This window comes from Macadamia integrifolia, unplaced genomic scaffold (genome assembly GCF_013358625.1).
Source record: "Macadamia integrifolia cultivar HAES 741 unplaced genomic scaffold, SCU_Mint_v3 scaffold1584, whole genome shotgun sequence".
NCBI lineage: Eukaryota > Viridiplantae > Streptophyta > Magnoliopsida > Proteales > Proteaceae > Macadamia > Macadamia integrifolia.
Window position 1 is genome coordinate 29,328 of NW_024868267.1, and position 20,837 is coordinate 50,164.

The 20,837-nt window shown below is 37.2% G+C and overlaps 2 protein-coding genes across 2 annotated transcripts; both read right to left on the reverse strand.

The window, feature by feature from the left end:
- Positions 1-299: 299 nt before the first annotated feature.
- LOC122064252 lies at positions 300-9,419 on the reverse strand. The gene is made up of 7 exons (XM_042627961.1): positions 9,084-9,419; positions 8,947-8,978; positions 5,795-5,892; positions 5,588-5,670; positions 3,183-3,260; positions 3,002-3,100; positions 300-872 (listed from the first exon to the last, which is right to left on the reverse strand). The coding sequence occupies exons 1-7, from the start codon at positions 9,159-9,161 to the stop codon at positions 573-575; spliced, it is 768 nt and encodes a 255-aa protein (XP_042483895.1). The 5' UTR covers positions 9,162-9,419; the 3' UTR covers positions 300-572.
- A 1,432-nt stretch (positions 9,420-10,851) lies between these two features.
- LOC122064253 (probable fructokinase-7) lies at positions 10,852-18,116 on the reverse strand. Its single transcript, XM_042627962.1, has 7 exons — positions 17,607-18,116; positions 16,273-16,490; positions 14,812-15,024; positions 14,439-14,636; positions 14,140-14,280; positions 12,776-12,892; positions 10,852-11,291 (listed from the first exon to the last, which is right to left on the reverse strand). Exons 1-7 carry the CDS (start codon positions 17,623-17,625, stop codon positions 11,154-11,156), a joined length of 1,044 nt encoding a protein of 347 aa, XP_042483896.1. The 5' UTR covers positions 17,626-18,116; the 3' UTR covers positions 10,852-11,153.
- Positions 18,117-20,837: the final 2,721 nt, after the last annotated feature.

The window sequence follows — 20,837 nt, forward strand, 5'->3', positions numbered from 1 at the left end:
GACTTTGTTGGACAACATCAACAACCTCATCCATGTGCACAACCATATGATCGTTAAGACATCTTCTGCATGGATCAAAATCCGTTCTACACTTCTAATGTGCCTCAGCCAGTGAGGTGGGTAACATGGGATATCTTCCAAACAGGTATACTTTTGTGCTGTAGGGTCTTAGTAGAAGCCTCTAAAAGGGTTTCCCTTGAATTGAGGCCCACACCATTGTAAATTTTGCATTTCTTGTATTTCACTGAAAGCCTGATTTTTCTGTAGTGTTCAAGACAATAATAGCTGGAGAGGGAACAGAACAAAAGCAAAATAAATTGAGCAATTTTTGCCTGTTTGGTGAAAATTAATGGCAATGTACAGTTCAGAAATGGAAAAGGAGCACACGAACAGATCTCGTACAAACATTATCGTTAATAGAAGGGTGAAATCACAACGATGAGAAAAGCACTGACCAACGATTGAAGGGGGAAAAATGGAAGCTTCAATACAGTACCAACTAGGATGACAGAGATGAACTTCCATCCTGTTGCTTCAGCCCATACAAGGGAGATTCCAAAGTGGCCCTTCGCTCAACTCCTGCCATCGACATCAAATCCAGCACCAGTCCAGCCAGGTCCAGGAGATCCTCTCCCCTTGGGGACAGCCCCAAGCCCCCTCCCTCTTCCTGGATTTAAAATTCTTTTATTTCCTCTTCCATCTCCCTCAACAGGTGGTTGTTGGTTGTGACCGTCCATAGCTGGTCCATTCCCATCCTTTCCTTGACGACGTACAGTTTCAACTGTTTTACCATCTGAAATTGTTGTTTGAGGATTGGAAGGAGCATCTGAAGCTGCTGTGCTGTTCCGTGCAGGTTGCACTGCTTTCCCATCCTAAAAGTATAATGGAGAAAATTAAGCAATCAAGAAACTGCAGCTTAAATGGTTAAACTATGATTTAAAGTCAATGTGATGTCTTCAAATCAGTTGGCTACGACAAAATGATCAAAACAACTTTTGGTCCATAGGATAATCATTTTTTTTTTTAAAGGTAAACAAATTGATGGTATCGCAGAAAGAGCAGCCTATACACTCAGGTGCTGAGCAACAAGATATGTACTCTAAAAAGTACCAATGAGGGAGAATAAAACACAACTCATTGAGTCAGAAACTCACTGAGTTGACTCAGAAGGGTGTTTTGGTTCACCCAAAAACCAGGTAGTAGGCCGCTACTTAGGAGTTTTTATTCCTTTTAATTAGATTCAATTCCTTGTTAGGATGGAATACCCTTTATAACTTCCAAGCCAAGTTTTATGTTTATTTATTAGCAATCCTATTTTAGATGTTCTGTTTGCTTTAAATTCCTTTTGTGAATAGACTTGTTTCCTTACCCAAAAAAAGAATAGACATGTTTCCTATGGGCTGGCTGGTTATCCTATGGCCATTATGACTCAAGTTACTACATTCTATATAAGCATGTGAGGCCTTATAGCCTAGACCACTTTTTTACTAGATAAGAAGATGGCTTTCTGCTGCTCCATTCTGTGTAACTCAGAATTTGACTGTGAAAATCAAACTTTGGTGAGAAGCCAATACTGCTGGTGGGACTCCAGTATGGCTAGGTGAGAAGTCTGGCCAACTCGGAGATTTCAGTCAGTTTCAACCAAGATTTAGTTCCATGCTGCAAACAGGTCAGTACTTAACAAGTTTATTTAATTCTTCATATACCACAATTCTGGAATTTCTCAGTTTCTTATTCATTTATGTCAATTCTGACCACAGAATTTAGAATCGGATCTTAAACTGGACCTACCTGTGGTATTAAAATCTGAGTCTGGGTTCAGAATACAGAATCTTATCATTGTTTCTGATTCATCAGGCTTGTTACCTAATATCTGCTTGCTGTTTTAATCTCTGCTTCAGTCCCTAAGAACATGGTCTTGTTCTATTCTTAGATTTGGTTTTCCAATCTGTCATTGCTTAACCTGATTATATCTGTTTCTGTTTGAATCGTTCCATTTATTTGCCGATATCGGTTCTTAGTTTGCGAAGCCCTATTTTAAGTAGGACTCCTCTGAAACTTGGATCAGATCCTTGGATCAAATTTAAATTTTGATATTTTGTTCCCATACCTGAATAGAGTAATCCATTGAAATTTGATTCAAATCTGAAATCCGGATTACTGTTTATCGATTATTCTTTAAATCGGGTCAGTATTTTTTTTTTAATCGGTACCTACTCTATAGAAGGGGGAGGGGGAGGTAACGCCCAGGAGGCTCGAACTTGAGACCTGGTGAGCGTGGGCTTACTGCACCACAGCTTCACGCTTTCACCAGCAACACTAGGCAGTTGTTGAATCGGTCAGTATTATTCCATGTGATTCTGGTTCAATCCGAGTTTCTGACACCTAAACTTTTAGGCTTCTAGAAAACCAAAAGGTGATGTCCAACATTGTCGGCCCTTTGGGCCCCTCTACAACATATACAGCTTATCCTTCCTTATATGAACCCAACCAAAAACAACTCATACAAACAAAAACTATTCATTAAGAAATTCAGCTCTCATATCCCAAATATAAAAGTGTTTAACAGGCACAACTAAACACCAGCCTGACATGAGCCTCATGGACTCATGGTTTTACTCCATGATATCATCTGCTAGTTAGTGTTGTTATTTTAGTGCTAAGGGCTAGTCAAGGCAATATAAAGCCAAGGCATCCACCTTGAACAGCCTATGGATGGTTATAGGTTATCTGATTGGATGCTATTACACATAGTCATGATTAATGTGCAACAGACTTTTCATTTGTTTGTTCATGAAAAATATGACACATAAAATTGAGATTAGATTTGGTTTCCTATTCCACATGCACATATAAATTACATAGTTGCAACAAACTAGCAATGAAAAAAAAAAAAACAATAATAATTAATTAATTTAAAATATATATATAAACCGGTAAACTTAGAGAAACAAAGACAGGGACGAGAATGATAATACAAAGAGATCAAAAGAACACTTACATGTGCATCAGAAACAGAAGCCCTGCTTGGGTTTATATTTTCTAGCCGTCTTTTCAGCTCCTCCAGTCTAGAAAATTGAGCGTTACTGCTTTCTTGAACCTACTCAAAGCAAGATCAGCAACTTGATTTATATAACAGCTATCGTTCACGAAAATCCACATGTCAGAATAACTACACATACCAGCTGGCTTAGATCATCACATAGCTTCTGTTTGATTGCTTCCTCATCCTTCACAGCCTTTGATGCTTCTTCCCAGGCCTGAAACGACTAGTTAACTAAAAATGTTTTCCATAACTCACAAAAGGGATTGGATATGTACCAGAAAAATGCATATATAAATCATTTAGGTAAGACTATCAATAGTAATTGGAAAATTATGCTTCAGAAGCTAAAAGCATCTTACTGTTCTCATTGCCAACCAGTACCATATGTTTGTAGCTTTTTATCATAAATGACAAGGAATAAAGTGATACACAAATTTTCCCTCGTTTAACATAAATAATATTTGTGAATAGAAAAATGATATAGTATGGTGTGTTCTGAAAAGACTTTAAATGATACAACTCATTGATAAATTTGAAAATTTGAATATACCACCATAAAAGAGGGAGAAAAAAAGTAAAGAAACCCAAAAATGGTGTGAGTGATAAAACAAAAATAAACTCTAATTCAAGTATTTCCTTTCTCAAGAAAATAGCATAAGATGAATAAAACCTGAAGAAAAAAAATGGATAACCTAAAACAAACTAAACAAAAATTCAAATATCTTCTTTCCTTATCTCCATATTATTTGCTGGGGTTTTCTCAAAGCATGAAAGATAAATAATTAATTAAATGCAAAAATCCCTATCTTTGTGAATTGATTGATCATATTAAGAGGCCCTCCTGTTTTCAAACCTAGTTCATTCCAGGAAAGCCCATAGTAGCATTATTTGTTGCCAGTCAACCCAAATTAGCGTCTACTATCATATTATGGAAGATATTGAAAATGAAGCATTTTGCAATGTGCACAAATGTGTCTACTCTTCTTTACAATCACTTGAAGATGGAGATCAACTCGGTGTTGTAGCTTTTTGTCCCACCCCCCCCCCCCTCCACAAAAAAAAAAAAAAAAACCCAATTAAAAGGAGAGAAATATGTGATGAGTTTCTAGTTGCTAGTGAATGCATAAGCAAATGACTAATTAGTCAGGGTAGAAAAAGAATGAAGTAGAGTGGAGCTTCCTTGATTATGCCATGAATAGAAATTTAGAATGGTTTTCCATTTATATTGACAGGATTTTCATTAGGAGGAAAAGGAGATGAAAGGACAGAGACCAAAGAAGTCATATTAGAGAGAACAATAGGCTAGAAGTGTAAACAGATCTCTAAAACATTTCAATATAAAGAACAACATCTAGTCTTCAATCAAAGGTAAGTAAGTTTTTAGAGTCATTTCCTCCAAGATTTACCACAGGAGCCTCTTACATAGAATGGCTTTCCATTATAATGAAGAAATTGCATATGGTCACCATTTCCATGACACCGTTCCTAATATTTTGTATAATCTACGGAAATTTTATCTTCAACATGCTTATGGTTTGGTTGTCTTGGCTCCTCTAAGGACAAAAACAAGAATTCGAGGTATACTATCCCAATTAGATGTGCCAATGCTACTTCTAGCAACAAAATATGACAAGAATCAGAAAGGGTGCGGTCAAAACGTCCCTTTCTTATTCCATTAGCTGCCTGCTGTTAGTGATTAAAAAGACTGAAAATGAGTTTGTCTCATAGCTGGATAGACATAGCTTCCTTTAAACACGTGTTTTAGAGCTTTCCATTATATTTTAAGCCTGTCCTTCAGTCGCTGATTGATGTGGATAGGTAATTGAAGTCTTCAATTATTTCTTTTTAGTTGAATGAAAGAGAAATTAAGATGAAATGGTTTTCGAGGTTTTCTCTAAAAGGCCTTTTGTCTGCACAGGTGAGCTAAGCCTCATTTCGCAATTCGCAGGGTTATGAAGCAGCCAAAAAAGTGCTTTCCACATAAGAATTAGATAAGAGTGATCCACCAATTATGGAGGGCCAGGATTGCTGAACCAGTTGGAAAGAGGGCCAGGTAACAGAGAGAATGAGAAGCTGGTCAGACTAGCCGCTGGTCCTGCATCTCTGTAGAACCTGAGAATGAAGGATGTAAACCCAATGGGTTCATGGAGCAAAGTCTTAAACATATTTTTCATTCTTTATTTTAAACCCTTGTAAATGAAAATATTTCATACAAAATATTGTGATAAAATCGTGGAAACAATAGAAAAGTGGACATAAATGAGAATACTGATGTGGAACCTTTTATTTATTAATTTATTTATCTATTGTGAACCCTGATATGGAACTTCAGGAAATGATTAAATAGAACTAATAATAGAAGCACAAGATATGGGCATCGACACTCGATTGTCAATTTAAAATGCAGGGGAACTGTCATTCTGTCAATGTATATGGATAAAGATTCGAAAGCACTATCTTACAAGAATTTCCTTTTTATCAAAAAACAATTAAACATCTCTAGGGAGCACATTTAACTTGGTCAAAGGAAAGTGGACAAACCTTACGTGCTTGCTCTTCCTTCAGTTTTGCAACACGTATTTTCTCAGTTGATAATTCTATTTTCTTCCGGATGTGTTCAAGTGCTTACATATCATTCCACAGAAAGCAGAAGGCAGTACATCAATTAATTGTGCATACTATACTAATTTAAAGAAATTGTGAAGATAGGAATAAATCTAACAATCAGAGAAATCTGATTTTGCCAACCTGCCTTTTTAGGCCCTGCTGTGAGTTTCACCTCCAATGAAAGATTTGCTAACTCTCTTTCTACATCACGGATTTTTGAATAATTTTCTTGAATATATCTGAGAAAACCATGGAGTCATTAAGAGAAAAAAAAAAAAAAAAAAAAGGCCAAACAACCCAGTTATGGATTTCTAAAATAAAGCTAGAAAATACAGAGGATATGCAGTAAAATCAAAATTAATCCCACTGTAAGAACATTATATTTGCACTCAAATCTACAAGGAGCTATTATTGGTGAATAAGATATGCCAGTCCCTTCATCTAAAAGAATCAAATGAAAGCCATTTAACTATGGAACTTTCTCATGCAATCTTCGAAGAATTCCTGAATCTTAGCCATATGACTTTCTTAACCTATCGGCAGTGGGCATGATATGAGATGAGAATAACTTGTGCACAAGAATGTATCAGTTTTAAACATGGACATCCAAATAAACTAAAATTATGATGGTCAATGCAGATACATAAAAACAAATATAAGTAAAAACAATATATAGGGACAGTAAATGTGAAGTTTACATAGATATATAAAAATAATGGTGAAAATATGCAAGAAATGGAAATATGAAATTGATATAGAGGCATCTGCTTTTTCTCATCCAACATATGCTTATGGCACACCACAAGCATCCATCTGACAGAAGGATTTGAGAGCAGAACAAGGAACTAAAGGGCAAATTTGGGGATTCAGTAAAAGGGGGAAAAAAAAAAAGGATCACAAATGGCACTAGCAAACAAAATTTTTCATAGGGACTCTCAAAATCTAAATGCTTATTTCGTTCAAATTTTCAAAGGCTTATCATACTACTTAGGACCTGCTACTACTTGCAGGACACTACTCGAATCCTGCTGTAGAATTCTAGTCTATTTAAAAACATAACAGCTCTTAAATCATTCCTCTTCTCCCAACATCCCCATTTCTTTTTTCTTTTTTATTACAACATCCTCATTTCAGTTCCATTTATGTTCAGCATATCTTATTTCTTTGTCACCCAGCAATCAGCACCCACACAGCACTGGTATTTTATGCCCTTCTGATAAATCTTCCCTTTAGTTTAATGAAATCCATCAATCAAACAACACACAAGAAGCTTCGTTCCATATCATTCAGCCTGTAATAGTTCTACAAGAAACATCCACTAACTCTCCCTCATATATTATTAAACCAAGATAATGAATGGTTACAAATTTCATCCAATGATTAAAAAGGGGAAGGAATTGTACAAGGCTTAAGGGGGAGCCAAAAAATTAATTAAATGCTAAGAAACCAATGTCAATCCTTACTTTAAAATAATTTAAATTTAGTTTTAGATACTATCAAAGAACCTTAAGTAATGTCATTAGCACTCATTGAAACTTCTAAACACTTCTTCAAGTCTCATATTATCAATCATGGAACGTGCTTTTGATTACTTCTAAAAGTATTCACTTAAATGAAAAGCTACTCATTGAAGCCAACTGAATTTTGCAGAACCATAATATTTAAACCTCAAAATGCATCGGTTTTGCACCCCGCAGTATGGGCGAGCTACCTTAGCCCCTTAGCCTCCTCAGGTAGAAAATAATAGCTGCCCATGGAGTTAGTCATGCTTCCAAGTGAGAACATGTGGGACTACAAGGAAAATTCTCCAAAACCCAATGATTGTGGACAAAATTGCAGAGATAGCCCCGCCCCCTCCCCAATGTCGAATATTTGGATAAGGCCATCAGTTTAGACTAATAGGAATGCATCAAATCTTCTTATTGGACTCGACACTTCTCACCCTATACTCTTGCATTTAACAATGTATTAAGAACAATGGCAGAAAAAATGACTATCATAGTCTGTACTAAATGGAAGCCAAGAAACAAAAAGAGAACAAGTGATTAGGCTCCCTACAAGGTGAAAACTGAAAGTGACCTAAAAAATTTCAAAGAAAATCAGCTTGAAATGCAAAGAAAATAAGCAACCAAAGAGTCTTAACGGTCCTCCCAGAAAATCTATCTATGTTAAATAGAACATAAATTTCTTATGCTATTTTTGGTCACTAAAAATTGGTTGACAAGGTGGATATTCTTGAGGTACTGATTTCTCACTTATTGCTGAGGAAGCCATGTTTTGTATAAGTTTACTTTCTACCATCCCTCTTTGAAATTATGTGTACCAAATTGTCACAAGATTTGGAATGCCATCTACTTCGAGGTCTCCTCCAAACTTTCCCTAGCCCCTTGCCATACTGTTGTAAACTCCCCAAGGAACAATCTTATTGTTGCTTCCTGGGGTTTACCTTCTTCTATTTTGCTCTCCCCCCCCATCCCCCACCCTCCGGGGTTGTAGCATCATTTACTGTTTCCTCTTTTCCCCATCAAGGTTTGTACATCCTCCCCGCCCCCCGCCCCCCCTCCCTCTTTTTTTTTTTCCTCTAGGTATTGAATTTCTTATTCACCCAACAAAATTTGATGAGAGACCAAATGCTAAAGCAGCAAGGCATCACACTATAAATATTATATTTTTCTGAACAATGTTTGATCCACCACACCAAATGAATTTTCTTCTATAAAGGGCTATTCCTTAGGAGACACTTGTAGTGCAGCAATGCAATACTGCTCAAGTTTCCTACCCCAGATAAGGGGCCTCAGGCCCAGAACCATCATCATATTCCTGCTCCATCTTAAAATAACAACCTTTAGCTCCTCGTTCAGATTGAAATTCGAGGTTAATGGATGTGATCCAAGCTCAAACCTGTTGGATATTATTGTAGATCTGGATGTACTCCTAAGAGAAATTTTCATTAAAAGGCAGTCCTGCCAGTCAAAGTCCATCCTTATTCCCATACAATTACTGCGATGCAGTATATAGACATACCTATGATTCAATGCCATTAATGCAAACAAGTGTCCCACACAACAATGGAACATAAAACAATACTTAGCAGAAATTACACCAAAGAAGTACCAGAGGATACTCCAAATCATCCACATTAACCGGGTGGCACTAGACACAGATCCAATCGAAAGGGAAAACAGAATTCGATCATAAGATAAGAAATTCACAAACAGTAACTAAATGATTACTAGAAAAACTTACAGGAGAAAGGGAAAAGGAAATAGCAGAGAGAGTAGAAGTGCACATACTTTTGTAATTGAAGCTGTTCTTCCTCGATTATCTGAAACAAAATGGACGAGAAGAGAATTGCAAAAATGTCAGAAGATAGTTCAATCAACGGATACATAAATAAACAAATGTTTGTCCAAGAGACAGAGAAAGAGACCTTCTCGGTGTAGGCGATAACAGGGGCTTCTCTGGCGAGGCCATCGGGACCGATTTCGGGAAGGAGAGAAGGATTCATGGCCTTTGAATGGGAACGGGAAGCAAAATAAGACGCCTGATCTAGTCGGTCTCTAGTCCATTGCGTCAAATTGCCGGCAGAGACGTCTGAGATCTTCGACGTATCCTTCTTCCTCCCGTCCTCCGTCGTCCTTTATTTCTCTGTTCAAATTTTTTGTTTCCTATTAATTACTTTTTTTCTGTTTTCTTCTTCTAATATTTGAGTTGTACCGTGAATCGGCCGCCGACACTTGCTTAGGTTTCACCCGATAAACGATGGGCGTTCCATACTCTATTCCACTCTAAACTTCACCACGTGCCACGAAGTCGTGTTAATAATTCACGCTCGAGAGCCGAGACGGGTGACCTTGAGGTATTCGTTTACAAGGAAACCCTGCAACGGGAATTGAGGTTATAAAAGCCTTTCGTGAATGAGATGTACTCTTAACTGTATCGGGCCTCTCGGCGATGATCCTAGTCTAGGTGTGAAAAATCAAATCATCCGACTTCTTTACAGGTTTGGTATTTGTTTTGAATAAACAGTTAAAGATATCGAATCCAATTGGATCAATAAGATCGTCTTGTTGGATCGAAATCGAAAAAACCAATAAAAATTGAAAGAAAAAAAAAAATGGATGGGGCTGCGCATAAGGTTCGTAATCTCAGTTATCGGATCGAAATTGGGATCCAGATCGACATAGATCGTACCAGTGGATTGATACCTGATTGGTTAAGGCTTCGATTTTGATCACTATCAATCCGATCCAAACAAGTACCTTGATTGGGCACGTCGCTCATTAACGACATGCACCAATGAAGAGCGTGGGATAGACTAGGCAGGGGCGTCATTCCACAGAGAATTGAGAATAGAGAGAGAAGCATGGCTGGGGCAGCCTAGCGTGCACAGCCATTTCTCAAATTAAATGTAGGAGGGAGAGCAAGTCTAGAGTCTGAACACGGATCCTCTCTAGTGTCAAGTGTGCTCAGTGCACATCGGATGGCTAGCAGTATTGGGCATGTACTCCAGACCATTGAATGTGTACTAGCCACACTGACAAACTTGAGAGGATTTGATTCCAGCAAGCCTATGCACATTTTTGGGTAAGAGACATCCCTTACTCTTTGGTGGTTACTTGGAGAGGATCTGGTTCCAGCAAGTGATCCCATAGTTGTGATGACCTCGAGATGTGTACCCAGGACCTCCCAACCATGGGATCACTCCATGGTCCCTGGGCTCCATGGAGAGGAACCGAATCCGTAAGGTTATGCACACTTTTGTGTTACAGACATGCCTTCTCTCTTTGGTGGTTGCATGTAGAAACCTAGTTTCTAATGTTCTTTAAATCCTTTTGGGGAGAGAGATCACTACCTGGTCATGTGTCTCTACACATAGACATAAAAGGTGGAGAAAAGACCACCTACATCGAAATCTGAGAACTTTTTTTTTTTTTTTGGTTAGTAAATCTGAGAGCTTATATGTGGAGAAAGAGAGGTTTAGTGCTTTGGTAATATCTCAAAGAGAGAATCCATTTTTCTCTTCTAGTTCATGATCCAAAACACCAATTTGTTGGGTATGAAAAAGAATTTGAATTATAGCTTTTTCCCCTCTCCTTAATTCTAACACATAGCTCGTGAGAATGTTCATATTGGTTCTGGATCTGTTGTAATTGCTTCACATTTAGACATACAACCACTTGATAAAGGAAACAATGTACAATCTCAAAACTATGACAGCTTCATTTGCTACCATTTCTATCTTCCTTTTCCTTTTCAAGCCTACATTTTCTTCCCTGAACTTACTTGTAGTCCTCGGATATACAACTGAGCATAAGCAACAACAATGCACCCATGAGTTATAAGCCATGCTGAGCTTGGGGCTTTGGAATCCATTTGTTCACAAGGGAAAGCAGAGACACTGAGTGCTTTGTTACCACAACAGAGGAAAACAAAAATTCCATTACAAACAACTACACAACTACTTAAGAGGGAAACAATATGTGACTCTCCTTTCATGCTACAGTGCTACAGCTTTTAGTAAGACTCGAAGGACCGCCTCTCTTGTTGGCAATGCGGGAATAGCTCCTCTCTCTGTGACCGTAAGTGCACCACAGGCATTTGCAAACAGAAGAGCCTCTCTTAACCGTTTCTCATCCTGCCAATTTAATAGAAAACTGATGAGCTATCAAAAATTTATGCATAGAAGACACTTAAAAAGACTGAAGTTTCACTAAGAAAGTGGCATTTATGGTTTACATTTCCAAAGCCTCCTCTGCTTTTCCATCAGTAGAAAATCCATGCAGGCATGCAATGCTATTTTATCAGTACAGTACATGCATTAATTAGAAACATCACTTTTTCATTTTCCTGGAATTCTCCAATATCGACCAGGACAATAAACAGATCTTCAAAGTGTCAACTTTTTTCTATTTTTTTGGGGAAGCGGGGTGGGGGGGGGATGATGACGCCCTAACCCCGCGTAATGTTATGACATAGGTATAGGGATTCAAAATGTGTTACAAATGATTTCCTTGCAGTAAAGTCGGTCAAAAAAAAAAAAAAATTGGGGGGTTGTGTTTGGAGAAATCTACCACAATCGATAAAGGTCAAGCATCTTAAGTCTAGCTGAAAGTCAATATAACAAGAAAAACCATGTTAGTCCATTATCCTAATGAACATCTGGTCCTTCAGTTTTTAATGGGGGAAGGGTCAAAACCAACAATCTTCAAGTCCCTTAAAGATCCCATCAGAAATGAGAAAGGGGTATTCTCTTGCATGATCATAGTTTGAAGGGGTTCCCATCCAGCAAAGAGGTAGGAAGTCCAAATTTTGTTTACAACAAGATGAAAGAGAATGACAAGCAGTTAACTAATCTTGCATCCCCTTAATGGAAGATCTCTAGTTCTTTCCAGAGACAGAGCAACCTCATGCACCCATTTGTAGAAACACGAATCACATTGCACTCAAGCTCACTCAGGCAGTTTTATTTTAAATAACGATTATAGTCTGTGAAAGTATCAAATTCCTTTATCCCATGGATCTTGAAGCTCTTCTTTCTTTCTTGGGTTCTGAAACAGGGAGTGCGGCATCAGGATTCATACAGTACTGACTTTGACAACTTTCTTCAAGAGTGCCAACCAAAATCAAATCATTTACAGATTTTTATAAGACATGACATAAAATGGAGGCAGCTGAATCAGGAACAAATGGATAACATTTAACTCATAGTGCAACATCAAACAAAAAGAACAAAGTAATAAGTGATAAGGCAGAAAGAGAACAGAAGACACAAGGGGAACCCCAATAACAGCAAATAATTCAGCTGAGACAATTGTCTGAAAGCAACAAAGATTATTGTGGAAAGAGGACCTACACAAACCACCCATCACAAATTTATACAGTAGCTTCATTACAGAAATCTATTCCACACTGGTATGTAGATGACTAGATGCAATCCAAAATCAAGCATCAAAACAGAAGACATCCAACATTCAGAAAGGAGGTCATAACATAATCAAAAGAAATCAAATGGAACATGACGATCAGTAAAAGGTTCAGTTAATTATCATTATACAACCAAATAGATTTTTAAATTAGCAACATGCCCCAAGAGGAACATTCTGCATAGAGGATAGATACCTTGTACAGATTTAGGTCAGATGCTATACTGCTCAGTATTCCACTTACGAATGCATCACCAGCACCAGTTGTATCAACACTTTTAACTTTAACCCCAGGAACCCTCCCCCTAAATTCCTGCACAAATTTTGAAAATACCTTATCAAGAATGATAGAATAGAGTAAATTGACGGAAAAACAACCACATAAGTAGATTGAGAAACAGAACTCTAAAAGCTGAAAATTCTGGTAAGAAATATCTACTTCACATGATTTTGATATGCTGTTTGTCTCGAAGGAATTCAAATTAATGACCAAGAAACACCCTGAAGTGACCATTTTTCAGTCATCCGGCAGGATGGAGAGATTGAAAATGATATCACCCTATAATTACACTACAGTGGACTAAGTGTAAAGAATCTGCTGGATGCTGCATGATTAACGCATGCCAATAAAATTGGAGAAAATTTATAAGACCGTTATAAGCCCATCCACCTTTTATGGAGCAGAAATTTGGAAATCAACAAATAATACATAAATAGGAGCATAGCCAAGATGAGAATGTTGAGTTACATTACACAGATTCTTCAAATTGGGCCCTGACTTGCGTCAGATACTTCTATGTTCCATGTAATTTTGTATCAGACACTTAGAAGGACGAGCCCTTGCAGTATCTGGGTCACAGATTTTGAGGTGGATGAATGATCTGTCTATAGAAAGGACATAATAAAAATGAATGAATCAGGGAAACTTAGGGGGTACTTAGGAACCTATTTGTACAAGATGTTGGAAGGTCGACTGATGCAAAGGAGGGCTCAAATCTCTGCAAACGATGGCTCAAGAACAAAATCAGATAAACCCTAAACCCTAAACCAAAAATGGTGCCAGTATGTGCAGTAAATGCCAATGATTTTGTCAGTGAGAAATGATATAGAGAAGCTCAAGGCCTTTAACAGGATCAGTGGAAGGCCAAAAGAGGATTTGGATCATACGAGTAAGGCTTATGACAAGAAATGATACATCCTAGATAAAGTGCAATGGCAGGAAAGATTTTGCACCCAGTTTGTAGGGAAAATGCTTTGTTGATTTGAATTGCATGCAGTATGTCCACAAGATAACAGATTCGCCATTGTCTCACCATTTGGTCCAATTCATTCATTGCATATCTAGCAGATTTATTACTTCAGACCTAGTCATTGGAATCCTTATTTGCCGGCAAAGTAGGATCTGCATATACTAATTATATAATCTAGTGAAGACACATACAACATGCTTAGGACAGTTAAGTAGCATGTCAAATGGAACTACTATATAATCTACTATTAGTTGAAGGGCTTCCAGCAAAATGCTTAAAAGCCAGAGTAAGGACAAAATCATATGATTACCTTGGTGTAATATCTGCAACCTTCTGACCCTTCAGTAACCAGCAAAAGCTTAAGGTTAGGGTGGAAAAGCTTCTTTAGAACCACATTGTCATCATAAGGATCATCACCTCCAGTCAAGAATGTAATTTCGTCCTCACTTATCTGCAAGTGCAAAATAAGAGCCCCAGTATAAGTTACCATAACTAAAAAATGATTAAGCTCTTCTAGTGGAATCACATTTTTGTACCATGTAGGATCAGTATGCCACAGTTAGAACTGATATTGAATTAAATACAAAATTTTCAAAAACAATACCTCACCTTGATAATATCTGCTTGGTCCCATATGCTCATAATACCCTTACGAGCAGCTTCTGCTGATGGCCACAGGGGCAACCTCAAATTTGGATCATAAGAGAGGATGCTACCAGATTTCTTAGCAATGTTCATAGCAGCAATATGTGTAGACTTACATGGCTCTTCAATCAAACTGATTGAGCCGTAGTGGAATATACTTGCCTGCATTTACAATCAACAAGGAAAAGAACCTAATGAAATAAGATCCAGTGCTATCATGAGTAATACTATACATCATTGCATAATTGAAGAAAATCAGTAGGGGGAAAGGGAAGGCAACTCCATAACACCCCTGGGGAGAAATAGGGAAAAATGAAACGATTAATACAATATTTACCTTCTTAATAAGGTCCACATCAAGTTCTGATTCTCGAAAAAGCATATCTGCACTAGGATGGCGGAAAAACATGAACTCACGCTCACCATCAGCTCTCAGGGTAACAAATGCAAGTGCAGTCCGTGCACCAGGGTCAAAACGGATGCCAGAATTATCGACATTATTTTGTTTTAGGATGTCAGCCAACATATACCCGAATTCATCTTCACCTACCTGATAAACAGATTCTACAAAATTCAGTAGAAAGGTAAACTCCACTTAAGAACATAAGCAATATACTGCTCCATTATGGGCTAGAAACCAAGGACCTTCTGAAGTCTGGTGTCTAAGATAACAAAAATGATGTAAAATTGACTAAAATGACATATATACAAGGGTACACGGAAGGATTAAAGTATCGGTATCGGTCGCCGTATCGGTCGGCCAAAATTAAGATACGTATCGGAGGGTATCATATCATATCGGAGATACGCTAAAGATACACACATAAATGGATATGAAATATTTTTTTAAACACTTTTGCATAAAGAATTTATTAAAAAAAGCTATTAATAATATGTATTATGCATAAACACTAAATTGAGGGTATCGCACTAAGAATTCAAGGTTTGTAGTTATCCCATATATGAAAAATCCTTGTTCCCAACCTTGATTTCCACTTTAGTTATAGAGAAATATGGCTGGCAGCAACTTTGGAACAAAAACCCCTCAAAAAATCGTGTTTCTGAAAAAATTACCCATCTTGGCCATTATATAACCGTAGCGCACTGTATCGGTACATATCGATACGTATCGATACTCATCGATATGCACCAACCGATACATACCGAAACATACATTTCACATTGATTTTATATTTTCCATAGAGTTGTATTGGTGCATATCGTATCATATCAATGTGTATCGGTAGTGTATTGATGCATATCGGTATGTATCATAGGGTATATATCGATACGAAAGGATTTTAAAAATTTCATGTACCGTATCAGTGTGTATCGTATCGGTCAGTTAAATTTAAGATACGTATCGGAGGGTATTGTATCGGTATCGGAGATACTTTAAACCACGTACACCCCACAGCCATAGAAGTCTGAGTTAGGGCCGCTAAGATTTACCATATGCCTGCAAATACAGAGTACTATAACAATTGATCATATATGTTGTCATACAAATATTACAACATGAGACTATAAATGAATGAAGGCAGAATACAAGTATAAATATAAGGACACATAAGATTGCAACTAGACGTAACACATATACACAGGCACACAAGAATATCAGAGTTTGAGAAAATGAGTACATAATGTGTTTCCTTATATGTCAATCTTGTCAGAGACCTAACCTTACTCAAAACAATAAAAGATAGACCTCAAGCATAAACAAAGCGTATAAGAAGCCTGCTAAGAATATATAGATTGGCATGAATGAGGATAAAGTAGGTCCAAAGATCAAATGCACCTTGCCAATAAATGCTGACAATCCACCAAGCCTTGAAATCCCAACAGCAACATTTGCAGGAGCTCCACCAGGGGCTTTCTTAAATGCTGGTGCTTCTGCAAGGGAAACTCCACCAACAGTTGGAACAAAATCAATTAACATCTCCCCAAAACACACAACAAGTGAGCCATTCTGAGGGGTTCCATTTCTCGCAGCAGCAGGAAGAGATTTCGGTACACCTACAATAAACAAATCACACAGATCAATGATGATTCAGTAGTCAAACAAATTAATGTATATTTTCACACCAACCATTCAGCCTTAATTCTGTTCCCATTCTGAATTGAATGGACTAGAAATTGAACTTAATCAATTCAGTATAACTATACTCATTAAATAGCAGAAACAAATACTGAACAAACTGGTGTATATGCTTAATGGAAACCAATATACAAGTGTTTAATATTGTTAGCTTTTCCTGAGGCAGTTAAGAACAACAGAAAATTCAATTCAATCCCCTGAATTTGAAAGCAAGATGTTCAGTCATCAAACCTACACAAGTAGGAATCAGACAAAAAAATGTATTATCCGCCCAGTCCAGATCTATTTACAGTTGTTGACCTCCCTGACTCACCACTGATTTACATCTTGGATATAAAATCACTTCCATGGTTGTTTCAGAAAAGGTGGAAACATCCTCTTGAAACTGGAAACTTGCAGAATCCAAAACAGTAAGATGACAGTTAAAACCAACTAAATTTGGGTTTTCTTTGTTCACCCAAAAAACAAAAAATTGGGTTTTCTTTAGGGGAAAAAAAGTTTTCTTCCCTTACAATTGGATTGAATCCTAAAAGCCAACTATATGAACATGGGTTTCTTCAGCACATATATGTGTTGTGGGAAAAAGAAATGAAATCCATTTTCTATATGAAAAGGCAAAAAAGAACTCATCAAGGAACAGCTCCATTAGAGAAACCAAATCTAGTCTTTTTGGTAGTGATCTCAGTACTTCAGATCCTTTGATGTGCATAGCTTATTCTTTTTCATATTAAAAATCTTCTCTTGTTGTGAATAAGTTGATCCAGACCCAACAGGAAAAAGTAAATGTTGACCTCGAAACAAAATGAAACTCACATTTCCTACGAACCCAACTTCCAAGATTTTCTCCTCATCCGATTATCGGCTTTAACAAATCAACCAACAAACAATTTATTCCTGAACTAAATCAATAACTATACAGATAATTTAAAGTAAGATATTTCTTGTTGATAATAACTTCCATTAAGATCTTCTTACTCGATTCATGTGTTTTTCTAAGAAAAAATAGAGCTGAATCAGTCCAGAAAAGGGCGCACCTGAATTAGCATTAGCCATCTTGGAGATATCGAAAGAGGGTAACAGATTACGCAGACGAGAACAAAAAAAGCAACAGCAAGGGTGCCGGTGGAGAAGAAGATGAAGAATGCGGAGGAGGTTGGTGAAATCTTGAAAACGCGAAGCTGCTTCGAAGTTTAAAAAAGAGCCCAGACTGAAATTACTGAGAAGACCATTTCCAACCCACCACGATTTCAGGGTATAGAAGTGCCCACCTTTTTCGTTCTTCCAATACGACTGTCCTCTTATACAGAATACAAGTAATGCCTTTGTTTTGTAATTCCTTTGTTAATCCCAAAGTTCCAAACTAATAAATTGTTCTCTTCCCTTCACCCACAGCCACTGTCGATAGCTACCCCTCAACCAAGCTACCAATACAGCTTTTGGGGTCTATTTTTTTTTCAATTTGAGATTAAAGACTAGGTAAAAAATTAATCAATTTTGCAGAAATAATCAGAATTCATCCACTCTGGATGAAACTTTCAGTAAAAGTATTTTTGTAAATCTTCATTCTTGAATGGGTCTCTCTCTCTCTCTCTCTCTCTCTCTCTCAACTTGATTCTTAATGGCAATGACCTTTCTTCATTCTAATCTGTCAACTGTTCACCAACCCATTTCCAGCTAACAACTTTTCTTCCTTATAAGATTGGAAATGAGCTGTAGCTTTCAGTTTTCCAAGTATCAGTAGCTTTTATGATAAATCAAACATTATATTTGTCTTTTTGGGGATGGGAGAAGAACTAACTACTGAGACAGTAAGGCTGCTCTGGTTTTTCCGATTTCTAATTTTTTTTTTTTATGATAAATTTCAATAATATGATTTAAGATTCCACTTGGGAAGGGCAACAAAAAATCTAAGGTGGGGCCCGGTCCAAACCATCACAGTTGAATGACTTTGACATTTGCTTAAAATATCATTTTTAGAAATCTATCCAATCGTATGGAAAAAATACAACTTTTATTTTCCTGCCAGTTGTTTTCTTTACGCCAATCGTTTTCATGAAACAGACTGTGGGGCAATGGATTAACAGATGGAGAGAAATGAATTGATGGATCTGAATTCCATTGCTCTCGATGGAGTCTCACAAGATTAAACCATTGATCTAATGGCCATAAGATTTACATGGTTGGATTAGCCCGACATACGTGTCTATTTCTCTCTTCCCCAATGTGATGACCTCCTTGTCCAAGAATGGATTTTCCTATCAATGTAGTGTACAACAATTTATATCTCAAAAGGAAAAAGGTTTTCGTACATGTTCGGGCAGAAAATCACTAATAGACTGTGTAGTGTGGAACCAATGTGAACATTCGTAGAGACATCAACAAGGATGAGATTTCTCCATTGACCCTTGCATTAGCACAAGGGCCATGATGCCTTTCTAGTAACCCTCTCCCTTATTTATTATGGAAAAAGTTCTTGGTGGAGCAAGGTATGCTAGCACTAATATGTCTATCTCTCTTTCTCATATGAAATGACCTCATTGTCCTTCAATATATAATATTATTTTATTGCACCTCGTTGATATGTTCCTCTATGCTGCTTGTGCTTGTTGAAAAAATCTATTCCTTTATTTTAGTAGTCACTACCTTTGATCCGTTTGATCATACATGCCCACACGTAGGGTTATCAACCGGTCGGGTTGGTCTGGTTTTGATCGGGCTTAATTGGGCTTGAAGACTTTTAAAGGTTGCACCATGTCTGTCCATTTAACTAATCAGGCTTAGTTATTGTGGGCATGGTACGCTTTATATTTGGTCGGTCGATCGGCCTCGGGCTATAATCAGACTTTAGTTTAGGCCTTAACCAGGCTACGAACATGTTTAATGTTAGATGGACTTTAACCGGTTTTTAAACGGACCCTCTTTAAAATGTGCTTTTATATTCCAGCCCACTCATCCAAACCCAAAAAAATAATAATAAATCAATAAATAGTACCAAATATAACCATTATTTAAAATGTGAACTTGTCTTTACTTTTTAGTTTTCACTCTTTAATTTGTGGGGTAAAATAGGTATTCTACAATCATTAAAGGGTCGGGCCAAGCCGGTGCACAATAGTCCAGTCTCGGTCGGATGTTATTCAGTCGGTCTCGGTCGGATGTTATTCAATCGGTCTCAATCGGGTGCCCGATGGTCCAAGTAGCAGGACTGAGATCGACCGTTTGTAAACGGGTCAGGCTCAAACCCGACAAGTTTAATAAACAGTTCAAGCCAAGCTGGTCTATAAACAATCGATCTTAGTCGGTTTAGTCAGGTCGGGCCACGAATTGAGACCCCTACCCACATGGATGATATCATTTCTTACCCCGCCATGGCGCCATATATTGATGTTATTGGAAAATTCCCATCATTGGCTGCATGGGAAATCTATTGTTTCTTTTGTGGAAATGTATAGGAAATTGGAGAGAAAAATATAAATAAGAGATTTTTTTTATAAAGCTTTACTTGCCATGTGGCCGATTAAATTAGGGTTGAAATTGATATATAAGTAGTGGAGCTATTGTCCCTACTTTACACAATTTGAACCTCCTTGATATGCCATGTGACATTTATTATAGTAATACCTAATACGGAGCCCCTTCCTATATGCATGAAAGAAATCAAATAATTGGACAAAAAAAAATTATGTTAACTAAATATATGAAAGGAATTTTTTTTTTTTTGGTGGAGGAGAGATGAGGGGACTATTTAGATTCATGAGATTAAAAATTAGAAAAAAAAAAAAAAAAGATAACTAGGTTAAAAAATTGTTTTACATCTATAAGTAAGGATCTTGAAGAGATTTACTTAATCCCCAAGTCACTTATTATTCTTTTCAATAAAATTTTTTATCGAATTTGAATCATGATTTGATTCAGATTCAAATTGACTGACCTCGTTATCACTCTATTTGGTGCATGCTTGCCAAATGTTAAATATGATGGTCACATGGCATGACTATCCACAAATTTACGATGGTCATGTGGAAATTGGGGTTTATCAAGACTAATGCTACGCGAGCTTTCAGAATCCAATGGGATCTTCGTAAGGTTGATCATTATGAATGTTATGAAGAATTTGATTGGGAAGTTCAAAGGCAAAAAGAAGGAGATTCATTAGCTCATTATTCATGATCACCAATAATTAAAGAAAACCTACAATGCAAGAGAATCGGGGGGAGGAAAAGCCATATATATAATGCTGAATTTGAACCGAGGGGGAGGGAAAG

What these genes read in the sequence shown, in the direction of transcription:
- LOC122064252 (XM_042627961.1), bottom strand. Translation starts at nt 9,161, where the DNA reads ATGAATCCTTCTCTCCTTCCCGAAATCGGTCCCGATGGCCTCGCCAGA. An exon ending in GAACAGCTTCAATTACAAAA is followed by an intron (nt 5,893 to 8,946) that starts GTATGTGCACTT and finishes TGGTTTTCTCAG; the next exon opens with ATATATTCAAGAAAATTATT. An exon ending in AGCAGGGCCTAAAAAGGCAG is followed by an intron (nt 5,671 to 5,794) that starts GTTGGCAAAATC and finishes ATGATATGTAAG; the next exon opens with CACTTGAACACATCCGGAAG.
- LOC122064253 (XM_042627962.1), bottom strand. An exon ending in ACCAAGCAGATATTATCAAG is followed by an intron (nt 14,281 to 14,438) that starts GTGAGGTATTGT and finishes TTGCACTTGCAG; the next exon opens with ATAAGTGAGGACGAAATTAC. An exon ending in CTGACCTAAATCTGTACAAG is followed by an intron (nt 11,292 to 12,775) that starts GTATCTATCCTC and finishes TTAAATTGGCAG; the next exon opens with GATGAGAAACGGTTAAGAGA.